This window comes from Dromiciops gliroides, chromosome X (assembly GCF_019393635.1).
Source record: "Dromiciops gliroides isolate mDroGli1 chromosome X, mDroGli1.pri, whole genome shotgun sequence".
In the NCBI taxonomy this organism is placed as follows: domain Eukaryota; kingdom Metazoa; phylum Chordata; class Mammalia; order Microbiotheria; family Microbiotheriidae; genus Dromiciops; species Dromiciops gliroides.
In genome coordinates, this window is record NC_057867.1 from 37906336 (window position 1) to 37921673 (window position 15338).

The 15338-nt window shown below is 46.1% G+C and overlaps 1 protein-coding gene across 3 annotated transcripts in view; it reads left to right on the top strand.

Moving 5' to 3' along the window:
* The first annotated feature begins 510 nt into the window (after nucleotides 1-510).
* Nucleotides 511-15338, top strand: part of SLC25A43 (solute carrier family 25 member 43) — a 49182-nt gene continuing 34354 nt past the window's right edge. For all 3 annotated transcript variants that reach the window (XM_043974847.1, XM_043974846.1, XM_043974848.1), the window contains exons 1-2: nucleotides 511-886; nucleotides 14923-15164. In XM_043974847.1, the coding sequence (XP_043830782.1) occupies nucleotides 612-886; nucleotides 14923-15164 (517 nt within the window). In that variant the 5' untranslated portion in view covers nucleotides 511-611. The remainder of the gene's footprint in view (nucleotides 887-14922; nucleotides 15165-15338) is intronic.

Consider the following 15338-nt stretch of genomic DNA (forward strand, 5'->3'; position numbering starts at 1 on the left):
GGAAAGTGAAGGACCAGAAATGAAAAAGTGAAAGAAAGGATGCTCAATAACGCCCTCAAAAGACCCTGAAAGAAAACCCCTAGTTCGGTGGGGGCTAGGTGGGGCGGGCTAGGCTTGTCCTTTTCAATGGGATAAAGAACTGTAATTAGCAGGATCTGTCGGTTTCACATTCGATCCTTCAGTGTTTGGGGCTTTCCCCCAGTATGCATTCTGGAATGTTCGTTTGTTGATGATCAAGGTTAGAATAAAAGATAATTTTGCTAAAAAGGAAGGAAAGGCGGGCTGGAAGATGATGGGGAGGACAAAGGGATTTCGGTGTCGGTCCAGTCTGAAGCTGAGGTCCTGGTAATAGGGGGAGAGGGGGGTCAGTGGCGGGGAGGGGGCCGGAGGGCTGTTGGAAGGGCTCCAGCGAGGCCCCGGGAAGCAGGGCCGCGCCCCTGGCCCCCACTCCAGCCCCGGCCCCGCCCCGGGCCTCCACTCTCGCCCGCCCTCCCGCCCTCCCGCCCTCGCGCTGCAAAGGGAGCCCCAGGGCCCGGGGAGGGGGCGTCCCGGAGGCCCGCGCCCGCGTCGGGCCGGAGCCCGGCCCAAGGCCACGGTCACAAGCGGCTGTTATGGCTACCTGGCGGCGAGACTGGCGCCTTACGGGCAGCCAGCGGCTGCTGTGCGCCGGCCTGGCCGGGGCGCTCAGCCTCAGCCTCACCGCCCCGCTGGAGCTCGCCACCGTCCTGGCCCAGGTGGGCCCGGGCCCTGGGCACCCGCAGGGCCCGTGGGCCGCCAGCCGGAGCGTCTGGCGGGCCGAGGGGGCCCGGGCCCTGTGGAAGGGCAACGGCGTGGCGTGCCTGCGCCTCTTCCCCTACAGCGTTCTGCAGCTGGCTGCCTACCGCAAGTAAGGGAGGACGGAGCTGGGCCCGGCCGGGCGGCGGGGAGGGACGGCGCGGGGCGGGGGGTGCCGGGAAGCGCGGGGCGAAGGCCCGGGACCCCGGGGCGGGGGGGAGGCCGTTGCGATTACCCGGTACTATAGCCAAAGTCCTCTCGGAACGCCTTCTTGTAGGATCGGAGATTTAGAACCGGGAGGGACCTCAGATCACCCAGTCCTACTACCCCTGACAGCTTGGGAAACTGAGGCCCAGGCGGGGCGCGAGTGAGTTGGCCACAGTCACCCATTGGAGCTGGGAGGGTCATCAGGGACCATCCAGTCCTACCCCTGTCAGCTTGGGAAACTGAGGCTCAGGGAGGGCACAAGTGATAACTTGTCCACCCTAGCCCTAGTGGAGGAGAACCTCAGACATCCTCCAGCCCAACACCTTCCTTGACAGAGGGGGAAATTGAAGCCCAGGGTGCTGAAGCTACTTGCCCAAAGTGGTGCAACTAATAAGCATCAGAGGCCCTTCCCAGGGCTTCGAGTCAGCTGATCCCAGTTCCACAAAGAGTGTGTGAGAACTATTTTGGGGGCATCCCCTCAACACTTGGTCCATAGATTCGATTCTTCTGAGTTTTTACAAGTTTTATGTTTTTCTTCTTGATACAGGCACAGACTCACCCAAGCCCTTGACAAAACACATGAAGGGTTTGATTTATTTGTGGTTTTTGTTTTGTTTTGTTTTAGTGAGACAATTGGGGTTAAGTGACTTGCCCAGGGTCACACAGCTAGTAAGGGTCAAGTATCTGAGGTCTGATTTGAACTCAGGTCCTCCTGACTCCAGGGCCGGTGCTTTATCCACTGTGCCACCTAGCTGCCCCCTGGGATGTTTTTAAGATGTATTTTGGGACAATATATCCAGATTGGGAGGAGATGAAGTTAACCAAGCCAGCTCTATGGGTGATAAGTTTGATTTAAAGGATTGTCACCAATATGGATCTGTTTGGATTTCCCTTTTTGAGTGAAAACTTGTCTGAAAACCACAAGCCTATTTTTAAGCACTCTGTTAGCCCTAGGGCAGCTAGGTGGCTCAATGGCTAGAGCACCATCCCTACAGTCAGGAAGACCTGAGTTCAAATCCAGCCTCAGACACTTATTAGCTTCGTGATACTGGGCAAGTCACTCAACCCTGTTTGCCTCAGTTTCCTCATCTGTAAAATGAGCTGGAAAAGGAAATGGCAAACCACTCTAGTGGCTTGGCCAAGAAAATCCCAAATGGGGTCACCAAGAGTAAGAACAATTGAACAACAACAAATATTAGCCTTGCCCTTGAGGATCATATTGTCTCTTAAAGAAGATGTGCACATATCCAAAGATATTAATTTTTAAACAAATACATATGAAGTCATTTAGGGAAAGAAGGCACTACAGATTTCAGGACAACCTGAATCTTGAAGGATGTGAGGGATCCTCCCAGGCAGAGATGAGGAGAGAGGCCATACAGCTGATGGGTGCAAAGGCAGAGTTGGGACATCGAGTGTCAAGGGTGAGGAGCAGCCAGAAGGGCACTTTGATGAGAGTAATGTGTAATAAGCCTCAAAAGGTAGGTTGGGGCCAGGATGTAAGTGCTTAGAAAGCTTATATTTGATCCTAGATACAATAGGGAGGTAGGGGAATTTATTGAGTAGGAGTAGAGGGAGAGTGTCAGACCTGAGCTTCAAAAACAGTCTTTTGTGACGCAGTGAATAAAGCACTGGCCCTGGATTCAGGAGGACCTGAGTTCAAATTCGGCCTCAGACACTTGGCACTTAACTAGCTGTGTGACCTTGGGCAAGTCACTTAACCCTCGTTGCCTTGCAAAAAGAAAAGTCTTTTGGAGGAAGGACTAGTAGTGGGGAGTGACTTGGGGCAGGGAGACTATCTGGGAGGCTGTTTCCACAGTTCATGTGTGAGGTGATTAGGGACTGGAGTAGGGAGAGAAGATAGAGGTGGAAGAGGTGCTTTGTAGAGCCAGAGGCAGCAATGTTTGGCAGCTGACTGGAGAGCCTACTTGTGGATCGGGCAGTATTCCTCAGTTAGAATATAAGCTCGTTGAAGGTAGCCACTCCTTTAGTTTTTGTAGAGGCAAGTGGGTGGCCCTATAAATAGACCTGGACCTGGAGTCAAGAAAACTTGAGTTCAGATATGGCCTCAGACACTTAGCTGTGTGGCCCTGGGTAAGTCACTTATCCTCTCAGGCTCAGTTTTAGTCATCTATCAAATGGGCATGATAAGAGTGTCACCCAGGGCAATCAAGTGAGATCATGTATGTAAGGTGACTGTTACTGTATCCCCTGCCCCTAGCACGTGGTAAAAACTTAATGATGTCCAGTAAGAATGGATAGAGAGGGGGCGGCCAGGGGGCGCAGTGGATAGAGCACCGGCCCTGGAGTCAGGAGGACCTGAGTTCAAATCCGGCCTCAGACACTTAACACTTACTAGCTGTGTGACCCTGGGCAAGTCACTTAACCCCCATTGCCCCACAAAAAAAAAAAAGAATGGATAGAGAGAATTTATTACATCGAGAAAGTTATAGATTCAGGCCCCCCCTGGTCCCCCATTCTGCACAGGACACTAGGCCAGCAGAGGTAATAGAAAAGTGAGAAAGACCTAGGTCCAACCATGCAGGACAGAGTAGTACATCAATAATATGTAGTGCTTTGGGGTTTGCAAAACACTTTTAAAACATTCTAATAAAAAATTTTTAAAACATTCTAATAATCTAGGAGGCTGACAAGTACACACTTAACAAATACCAAGCTGGAAGATTGGGGGGGGGGGGCGGAGAGCACAGGAAAGTCCAGTTGGGGTTTCAGAGGAGGGACAAATTGACAGGTGGCAGCATCAGGGATGACTTCATGGAGGAGGTTACATTGGAGCTGGGCCCTGTTTGGATCTGATTTTACATGTAGAGATAACCACAGGGGACATCGGGACCTGGCCAAACAGTCTGAGGTAGGAAAGTAGGAGGGGTTGTTTGAAGAGAAATGGGAGAATAAGGTTGAATCAAGGTTGAGAGCCGTCTCATGGCAGGCCTTGAATGTCAGGCTGAGGAGAATAGGGAAAGGGAACAAGTATTTCTATATTGCCTTCAAGGTGCCGGGCACTGTGCTAAGCACTTTACAAATATTACCTCATTTGATACTCACATCAACTCTAGGAAGTAGATGCTAATTCTAATTATTCCCATTTTATACTGTCGAGGAAACGGGAAAGTAGATGAAGTGACTTGCCCAGGGTTACACTGCTAGTCAGTGCCTGAGTCTGGGTTTGAACTAGGGTCTTCCTTACTCCAGGCCCAGTGCTCTGTGCACTATGGCGCCCTCTAGTGGTTTTGCAAAAAAATTACTTCATTCAATTGATACTAGGTTCAGACAAACCAGTAAACAAGGCTATTAGAAGAGTGGTAAGAAAAGTCTGAATGGGGGGGGGGGTGGCTAGATGGTGCAGTGGATAAAGCACGGCCTTGGATTCGGGAGGATCTGAGTTCAAATCCAGCCTCAGACACTTGACACTTACTAGCTGTGTGACCCTGGGCAAGTCAACCTTCGTTGCCTCACAAAACAAAAACAAAACAAAAAAAAAAACTTAACTAGTGTATTCAGCCCCTCTTCTATACCACCCTCTTCTATACCAGCTGCTTAATGCCCTGAGGTTCCAAAGACCAAGTGGGATGGCTCCTCTGCCCTCAAGGACCTCTATAGAGACTACAGAATAATGAGAATGGGAGGCCCTTAGTACAATGCTTCTTAAACTGTGGGGAGGGGTCGAGTAGCTGAATGTGGGGGGGTCGAGAAAAATTTGGCAACAGTTAAGGTTATGTAGACCTATTTTATATACCTATATACATGAGGCCTCGTAAAAATTTCTAGGGCAAAAAGGGATCATGAGTGGAAAAAGTCGAAGAAGCCCTGGGCTAGTGTTGTGGAAACAGCCTGGGTTTTTCAGGCCTAGCTTTGGGGTTCAATTCCCTGCTGGGCCAACACTGGATAAACCACTTCCCTTCTTTGAGGCTCCATTTCCTGTGCTAAGTCAAGAGGTTGGACTTAGATCAGAGGCTCTTAATCTGGGGATTGTGAGCTTGGTCGGTTTTGGTTTTTAATATTGTGTTACCTGTATTTTGATATAATTGGTTTCTGTGGTAATCCTGGGTATTTTCATTTTCTGCATTTCAAAGCCTTATCCTGAGAAGGGCCTTATCCGCAGGAGGCAAAAAAGTGTGAGGGCCCCTAGACTAGATGATTTCTCAGGTCCATTTGAGCTCTAAAATTATAATCCCACTGACTCGTGAGCAATAGGACGTTCAATTTTGCACACGTCTGGCTCTGCCCAGATTGCAAGGGTAGGGTTAAAGGTGTGGGAAGAGGGGCAGCTAGGTGGCATAATGGATAAAGCACTGGCCCTGGATTCAGGAGGACCTGAGTTCAAATCTGGCCTCAGACACTTGACACTTACTAGCTGTGTGACCCTGGGCAAGTCACTTAACCCTCATTGCCTTGCCAAAAAAAAAATGTGTGGGAAGGAGGAAGGGACTAAGCATGTCTATGGCCCCTCTGTGCCAGGCACTGTGCTGACTACTTTATGAATATTATCTCATTTAACCCTCATAAGCAACCCTTAGAGGTCATGGCTGCTGTTATCCCCATCTTACAGTCAAGGAAACTGAGGCAAACAGACTTTAAGTGACTTTCCTCAGCTTCACATACAGGTGAGTATCTGAGTTCTGATTTGAACCTGTTTTCCTGACTCCAGGTCCAATACTATATCTAGATGTGTGGTCCAAAACAGGAAGAAAGTTCATGCCCTTGGCTTTCCTTTATCCAGAACTTTCCTTTATCCTTTATCATCTCATGGAATGAGATGTTCTGGTTAATTGAGAGCATATATATGGGTCACCAGTATTTAAAGTGTTAAATTTTTGTTGCTGTTGTTGTTGTGTGTTTTTTTTTGCTTTTGCGGGGCAGTGAGGGTTAAGTGACTTGCCCAGGGTCACACAGCTAGTAAGTGTCAAGTGTCTGAGGCCAGATTTGAACTCAGGTCCTCCTGAATCCAGGTCCAGTGCTTTATCCACTGTGCCACCTAGCTGCCCTTTTAAAGTGTTAAATTATAGGCAATTGGGGACAGCATTGAAATCACAGATCTTGAAGCAGTGGTTCTGTAGTCAGATCTCCTGGGTTCAAATCCCACTTCTGCCCCTTATATCACCAGTATGGCACCAGGCAAGTGAGCTGCTTCTCTCATTTTCTTCAAGTCAACAAGCACTTGAACTCTGTGCTAATCGCTGGGGAGACTAAGAAAGGCAAAGATTGGGGCAGCTAGGTGGTGCAGTGGATAGAGCATCAGCCCTGGAGTCAGGAGTACCTGAGTTCAAATCCAGCCTCAGACACTTACTAGCTGTGTGACCCTGGGCAAGTCACTTAACCCCAATTGCCTCACCAAAAAAAGAAAAAAGGCAAAGACCAAGACTCCTGCCTTCAAGGCTTGTACGATGCAGTGGGGGACACAATATGAAAATAACTGTAGAAACAAGATATATCCAGGATAAAACTGGAGGTGATCACAGAGAAAATGCACTGGCATTAAAAGGGATCAGGGAGGGTTTCTTTGAGAAGGTAGGATTTGAACTGGTACTTGAAGGAAGCCATAAGATAGGCATGAGAAGGGAGAGTTCTAGGCATGAGGGCTGGCTGGTGAAGATGCCTAGAGTTAGGAGACGAAGTGTCTTGTGCACTAGACCACAGAGTACGTAGAAAGGAGGACGGTGGAAGAAGCCTAGAAAGGTAGGAGGCCAGGTTATGAAGGGCTTTAAAGGTCAAAAGGGATTTTTCATTTTTTTCCTGGCAATCATAGGAAGCCACTACAGTTGGCTGAATCGGAGAGGAAGACGATGTGTGTGGTCAGACTTATGCTTTAGGTGGACTGGAGTAGGGAGAAACTTGAGGCAGGGAGGTGAACCAATAGCCTATTGTAGTAGTCCCAGAATGAGGCAATGAAGGCCTGCACCAGGGTGGTGATAGCTTCAAAGGACAGAGGAGAGAGGATGTATAGGAGAGATGATACAAAGGTAAAATCAATAGGCCTTGGCAACAGATTGGATATATTGGAGGCTAAGTGTGAGGGATCAAGGCTCACACCTACGTTGTGAACCTAGGTGACTAGAGTGCCCTTGACCATAATAGAGAAATTTGGAAAAGTAAAGAGTTAGGGGGGAAGATGAAGAGTTCAGTTTGGACATGGTGAGTTTCAGATGTCTATGAGATGTCCAATAGGCAGTTGGAGATATGAGACTGGAGGGAGCAGAGAAGTTAAGGCTGGACAAATAAATCTGAGTGAGAGTCATCTTCAGAGAGATAATTAAATCCACAGTAACCAAAAAGATCACCGAGTGAAATTATATGGAGCAGAGGTGTCAGAATGGCAAGTGTGCAAACCAGATGAAAATGTCATTGGGAAATGTTTAACAAAATAAAGAAAAATGTAGTGGATTATAGATCATTTTAATATGTGGTTTCCTTTTTTTTTTTTAGTCATGGAAAACAACTCTACATTAACTAGGTTGTGAGAGAATACAAATAAAAACAAAACTTCAGATTAAGGAATTGTCAAAAAAAATGTTTCAGTCTGTTTTCAGATACCATCAGTTCTTTGTCTGTAGGTGCATTGCAATTTTCATAAGCTCTTCAGAGTTACATTGGATCATTGCCTTGCTGAAAATAACCCCGTGCTTTCCAGAAGATCATGTTACACTAATGCTGTTATTTTGTATACAGTACATTTCTCTCTGCTTCAGTTCATGTGGGTCTTTCCAGGTTTTTCTGATAGCATCCTGTTCATCATAACTTTTATATAGGACCACTTGACAAAGAATTTTCTTCACAATAGCCCAGCAGAGTAGGTACCGTAAGTTTTGGCATTGTAGTCAACCATCATAACTATTTCCCTCCATCCTATTCCCTTCCAATGATATTTACTCTATTTTCTATCTTATTTTGCCCTATTAATATGTGGTTTTCTAACTTAATATGTGGACTTCAGGGATCCTTCTGTATGGCTTAGTGGCCCTGTTTCTATTTGTAGATATTATCCCTCTTTAAAATGATAGAATCAGGGGCAACTAGGTGGCGCAGTGGATAAAGCACCGGCCCTGGATTCAGGAGTACCTGAGTTCAAATATGGCCTCAGACACTTAACACTTACTAGCTGTGTGACCCTAGGCAAGTCACTTAACCCCCATAGCCCTGCAAAATAAATAAATAAATAGATAGATAGATAATAGATAAATAAATAAATAAAAATAAAGACACATTTCCTGTCAAAATAAAAAATAAAAAAATAAATAAAATGATAGGATCAGACTGAATAGTCACTGAGACCCCTCTTCCAGCTCTAGAACAAGGATACTATGTGTGACTTTGGTGGAGTCACTTCCCTTCCCTGGGCCTCAGTTTCCTTCTCTGTAAAATGACAAGGTGGGGCTTGATAGCTTCTGAAGCCCCTTCCTGTGCTACTCCAGCCGACAGCCTAAAGCAGCTAGGTGGTGCTGGAGAGTAGGACTGGGCCTGGAATCAGGAAGATAACGAGTTCAAATACTGCCTCAGACACTTTGCCTCAATTTCCTCATCTGTAAGGAAATGGCAAAGCCCTTCAGTATCTTTGCCAAGAAAACCCCACATGGGGTCACAAAGAGTCAGACAACTGAACAATAACAAAATGATATAGCAGGCACCAACATTCCATGGAGATTTTTTTCTCTCTACCATCCAAATGTGTGTGTGCTGTATCTGCGTTGGCTCATCCATGTTGAACTACACACACACACACACACACACACACACACACACACACACACACACACACACGAACTTGAAAAAAATCCGGATGCAATCATAGCAGATGTGTCATTATCATCTGTAAAATGAGAGGAAAGGGCTAAATGACTTGTAAGGTCCTTTGCAGCTTGGGCTCTATGAACCTAAATATTAAAGTTAACATCGACACTATACTGGATGTAATTTAATTTTCTTCAGTGATTCCAGTTCTCAGGATCCTCACGGGCAATACCATAGGGAGAAATTGCGCCTGTTTGCTGGGGTTTTTATTGAGCACCTGTTACGGAAAAGAACTAATAAACAACAGCAGAGGATGCAAAAATTGAATGGGACTCGGGCCCTGCCACCCACAAGTTTCTAAGCTAGCGGGAAGGCTGAGGCAATCACACAGACTAGTAGTACAAGATGGAACCATGCCCAGGGACAGGCACAGAATGCAATATGAGTTCCAAGGAGTGAGCCATTTCCAGCTATAGTGATCAGAGAAGCTTCATGCGCAACTGGGGGCTTATTCTTTGGAGAACCAGGGTTTGTTTTGGGTTGGGTTTTGCTTTGTAATACTTAGAAAAGAAAAAGAGAGAAGGGTGAAAGCTAGTTTCCAAATACTAAAACTTTCTTTGCCTTCCTCTTCCCTATGCTTGGGAAGCTAGGGGGTAGAGTGGATGGAACACTGGCCCTGGAGTCAGGAGGACCTGAATTCAAATCTCAGTTCAGACACTTACTAGCCAGGTGACATTGGACAAGTCACTTAACCCCAATTGCCTTTAAACATCCAGGGCCATCTCCAGTCGTCCTGATGTCTACCTTGCCCCTGGACCCAAATGGCTCTGGAGGGGAGAGTGAGGCTGCACAGCCCTTTCTCACCAAAATCCAATTCACTGCAAGTCATGACATCACCTCCCCATATCATGGTCCTCTTCGAGAATGAAGGACAAACAACAGCTTGGGCAAAGCTCCGAGATCTTGACCTATCTGCCTCTCTTTCCTGAGCCCTTCAGGGATCTTGGTGGTTTCTGCTGGGCTCACTGCTTGCTCACTGAGGTGGTTGGTTGAATTGAAATGTCTGGGGATTTCAGGCAAGGGTACTGAGGGCAGCAGAGCATACCCAGATCTGCCTGTTCAGAAAAAGAAGCATGTATTGACCTCCTGACCTTAAAGGCTTAGCTTATGTAACACCTCCTACAGGAAGCCTTCCCTGCTCTGGTGCATATATCATTTTGCAAGGATGGTTTTGTTTCTGTCTCTGTATCCTTCTGTATCTGAGGCAAACAGGGTGAAGTGACTTGACCAGAGTCACACAGCTAGTAAGTGTCTGAGGCTGGATTTGAACTCATTATCTTCCTGATTCCTACTCTCCACTACACACTCTCCACTAGCTGCCTCAGGCTGTCAGATACGGCACAGGTGGGGGCTTCAGAAGCTATCTAGCCCCACCCTGTCATTTTACAGAGCAGGAAATTGAGGCCTAAGGAAGGGAAGTGACTCAACCAAGGCTCTGTATGCCTAGCACTGTGCCTGGCACATAGTAGGCACTTTATAAAATGCTCATCAATTGGTTGACTGATCCCCTTAGTCATTAGTGCTTTCTCTAAAGTCCTTCAGCATTGAGTTCCACATAGGGCACACCAGAAGTGACTCCAAGTCCTGTAATTGGGGAGGGAGGGTTCAGTCGATTACTCACATTACACTTATAATAAATAGTCCTTGAATTTAATGTAGTGTCTTCATACTAGGCATTGGAGCAGAAAGGATAGATTTCTGGCATTGGAATCAGGAAGATGGGGGTCCCAGTTCCACCTCTGACATTTAGCTGTGTGACCATGGGCAAGTCAACTCACTTAACCCTCTTTGTGACTCAGGCAACAAATTATAGGTTGTGTTCTGCAGGGGCAAAGGTGAAAAAAGTTCCCACCCAGGTGAAATCTTGTGTGGTTCAGCCTCACCCAAAAGGCCAGTTTTCCCTGGGCTGGGCCCCAGACTCCAAAGCCTATCCCTCCCTTCTCCTGAAACCCAAATTAGAGTTACTAGGCCTTTCAGCCTAAACCTTCATTCATTCCCTGTGAGTTCTGTTGAAAGCAATCTGATTAAATCTTAAGGTGTGAATGAGGGAAAGGGTGGTTACCTTTTAAAAGAGCCAATTTTGTAATTGGTGGGATTGGATACCAACAAAAGTAACCAGCCTTGTGAGATAATTCTTTTAAAGGGATTATGGAGTTATTTGGGAGATAAAGGCTCCTTAAACCACATTCCCCAGGCCTGGTATCTATTGTAAGGTGGTCCTGGTAAACATGGAGACTTAGGGAAGAGAGAAGAATATACTAATTAGCAGAAAAGTTAAAGAAACTTAAGAGCCAAAGAAAGCCTTTCTTTGAGGGAGGGGAAAGAGGCCAGTCCTCTCTGGTTTCAAATAAAATACTCTGCTCTTGTCTTTCTCCTTTTCCTTTTTGAAAATTAAATTAAATGTATTTCCATTTAGGTAATTGCATCTTTTTCAAATGGCAGAAAATACGCTGATGTCTCTTGCTATCCTGGACCCCTTTGGCTTGTTTTTTAATCTTGTTTGCACAAAAAGAGTCGCTCCCTCCCAGGTTCCTTGGCTAGGGAATGCACTCCATGGAAGTTCTCGATAAATATTCCTACTTTTCTCCTGTAAGACCTGTAAGATGGTGTTTATGCTCCATCCAAAATGAGGGACTCTGCGACATTCCTGTTTGCACAAGGAAAAATTCCTTAAAGCAAAAGAAACAATAAATAAAAGGCCACAAGTTAGTGGAGGTACTTAATTATATTTCAAGTCAATTCATTGGCTGGGGGTGGGGTTGAAGAGAAGAGACCTTTTCATCAGTGGATGAAAAGAGTTACTATTTACATTGATGGGATGCTGGCTCTGGATCTAGGCCACCCTAGAGATGGAAGAGACCTCAGAGCCATCTTACAGAGGAGGAAACTGAGGCCCCGGGGAAGGGAAGCAACTAGAATTGGGCCAGACCTCAGAGGCTGTCGACTCCAAGCCCCTCATTTGAACAGATAAGAAAACTGGGAGCCCCCAAAATTAACTGACCTGGGGGCAGCTAGGTGTCACAGTGGATAAAGCACCGGCCCTGGATTCAGGAGGACCTGAGTTCAAATCCAGTCTCAGACACTTGACACTAGCTGTGTGACCCTGGGCAAGTCATTTAATCCTCATTGCCCCGCAAAAAAAAAAAAAAAAAAAATTAACTGACTTTCCAAAGTGATGGGGGGGGGTGAGTTTAATTGATCAGATTGATCATGAGGTGTCCAAAAGAATGACAAGACTCAGTGACTCAGTTTCCCAAGTTTTCTCGAAACACTACTGACCACAGGGAGAGCACCATGGAGATAGGGAGAAGAAAATGGTTATATTTATAGTGAGAAAAGGTAGATTATCTCCTCATTATCTTAATCTCCTCCTTGTGAGAGGTTCATGGGAGGTCTTAGCCTAATTTGGACTTCCTCTGGGTTCATAAGACGTCCCATGAGGCGGGTGCCTTTTTCCTTGGAGGTGTGTTTTTGGGGTTTACATGTCATAAGGTGAACCTGACACATTTGGTCCTTTCTGCACATGATCATAAAGACATGCTTAAACTTGTCAGACCCAGAGGTCTCTGTGTTTTTGATATCTCTTTACTTAAGATCTGGTTTCTAGGTGTCCTGTCATCTAGGAATATTAGTGGCTTTTAATGGTTAATAGTCCTTAGTTACAGTCTCTGTTGATGGTGTTGGTTGAGAGGGACTTGAACCCTTTTGATTACTGTAAGAACACAAACCTTAGTTTCTCTGTTAACCCTTTTAGGTACTATTGATCTTAGGTTATTTGTTAGCCCCTTTTAGCTGCAGTTGATAGGTTATCTGTTAACCCTTTTCGCCTCCTCCATCAAAAGGACCCACAGATTGTACAAATCCTATATCCAAAGCCAGGATTCACATCCAGGTCTTGTAATGACAAATCCGGGGCTACCTCCACAGCCCCGATCCCCTCAGCCCTCCTCTGAGGCTGGAGTAGTATATTATCATTCCTCTCCTTCTCTAGATGCGGCAGCTCAGACTCAAAGAGGGTGAATGACTTTGTGAAGGTGACACAGCTCAAAGGCAAAGCTGGACTTGGTCCAGAAAAGCCTTTTGCTCCTCATCCAATCCTTCCCCTACCATCCTCATTCTGAGGTTGCCAGTGGGTGAGAAAGGGCTGATAGTCAAGCTGAAAGAGGTTCCAGACTTAAACTAGCAGAGGATAGATTCTACTAGCTAGAATTTAAGTGGGGGGCATGGTAGATGGAAGAGCCAGCTTGGGAGTCAGGAAAACTTGGGTTCAAATTCTGCCTCTGGGGGCAGCTAGGTGGCGCAGTGGATAGAGCACCGGCCCTGGATTCAGGAGGACCTGAATTCAAATCCGGCCTCAGACACTTAACACTTACTAGCTGTGTGACCCTGGGCAAGTCATTCAACTCCAGTTGCCTCACAAAAAAAAAGAAGAAAAAAAGAAAACAAATTCTGCCTCTGATACTAGCAGTGTGACCTTGGACAAGTCCCTTCCCCTCCCTGGGCCTCAGTTTCCTCTGCTGCAAAATGGGGGAGTCGGACGAGATCTAGGCCTTTGGGAGGGGGGCCCTTCTGGCTCTAGATCCAGGATCCTACAAGTGACCTTAGACAAACCCCTTCACCTCAGTTTCCTCCTCTGTAAAATGGGAGAGTCAGACTGGATCTCGGCTTCTGAGGGCCCTTCCAGCTGTAGATCTAAGAGTCTAGGACCTAAGTCTATGATCCTGTGCTGTCAAATTCAGGGTGATCTGATTCTTTAATACCTTAAGTGTCTGTAATGTGGTCACTGCGGTCCTTAGGTGCTCCTTCCATCTCTGGAGCTCACAAGAAATCTGTCACCCTGCAGGCCACCTCTCAGAGAAGCTCTGTGTTCTTCTTGAGACTTGGCTGTTATGCTAGGACAGCATGAACCAAGGTGAACTCCAGTCCTTCCTGGCTTGGTAGAAACTGACAGAATTTGTCCTCAGCTTTCACAACCTTCCTGAACCCAGAGTCATTTCCATGCTACTATTTGGCATTGAAAGTAGGCCATTAATTTGGAACTATGCCCAAAGGGCTATAGAACTGTGTATACCCTTTGATCCAACAATATCACTGCCAGGTTTATATCCCAAAGACATCCCCAAAAAGAGTAAAATACCTATTTGTACAAAAAATATAGCAGCTCTTTTTGTGGTGGCTAAGAATTGGAAATCAAAGGAATGCCCATCAATTGGGGAATGGCTGAATAAGCTGTGGTATATGATGGTGATGGAATATTATTGTGCTATAAGAAATGGCAAGCAGGATGAGTTCAGAAAGGCCTGGAAAGACTTGTATGAACTGATGTATAGTGAAGTGAGCAGAACCAAGAGAACACTGTGCACAGGGACAGTAATATTGTTTGATGAAGAACTGAATGCTTAACTAACCAAGACAATCCCAAAGGACTATGGATGAAACATACTATTCACCTCCAAAGAAAGAACTGATATTGATTGAACACAGACTGAAGCAGGCTATTTCTCACTTTCTTTCATTTTTTCTTTTATTCAAGTTTTCTTATACAAAGTTAATAATATGGTAATGTTTTCCAAAATTGCATATGTATAACCCACATCTGATTGCTTACTGTCTGGGGGGGGGGAAAGAAGGAGGAATAAAATTTGGAACTCAAAACTATAAATAAAAATATTATCAGAAAAAAAGGAATTAGGCTATTATTGTAGTAACATGTGTGACCTCGGGCAAGTCCCTTACCCTCCCTGGGCCTCAGTTTCCCCCTCTGTAAAAGGAGGGGGTTGGACTAGCTGGCCTCTGAGGTCCCTTCTGGCTCTAGATCTGTAATTCAGCAGTAGTAGTATTCTTACTTTTTTTTTTTACTTTTTAATTTTTTTTTTTTGGTGGGGCAATGAGAGTTAAGTGACTTGCCCAGGGTCACACAGCTAGTAAGTGTCAAGTGTCTGAGTCCAGATTTGAACTCAGGGCCTCCTGAATCCAGGGCTGGTGCTTTATCCACTGTACCACCTAGGTACCGGTAGAAGCATTCTTAATCCTAGCTTATGTTTGCGTGGCCCTTTTCAAAATCCTGTCCATTGGTGGGATGAGGTTCTCAAAGGAGAGGAGAGCTCCTGGTCATTGTTTGTCTCACCTTCGCAGGTTCATACTGCTGTTCATGGATGAGCGGGGCTACGTTTCCCAGTGGAGCGCAATTGTAGCTGGAAGTCTTGCTGGCATGGCGGCCACCATTGTCACCTACCCAACTGATGTCATCAAAACTCGGCTGATTATGCAGAATCTGCTGAAGCCATCTTACACGGGGATCTCCCAAGCCTTCTGTACAATTTATCATCAGGAAGGCTTCTTGGCCCTTTACCGGGGAGTTTCCCTCACTGTAATAGGTAAGCTAGAAGAGAAACTTTTTTTTTTTTAGTGAGGCAATTGGGGTTAAGTGACTTGCCCAGGGTCACACAGCTAGTAAGTGTTAAGTATCTGAGGCCAGATTTGAACTCGGGTACTCCTGACTCCAGGGCCGGTGTTCTATCCACTGCACCACCTAGCTGCCCCAGAAGAGA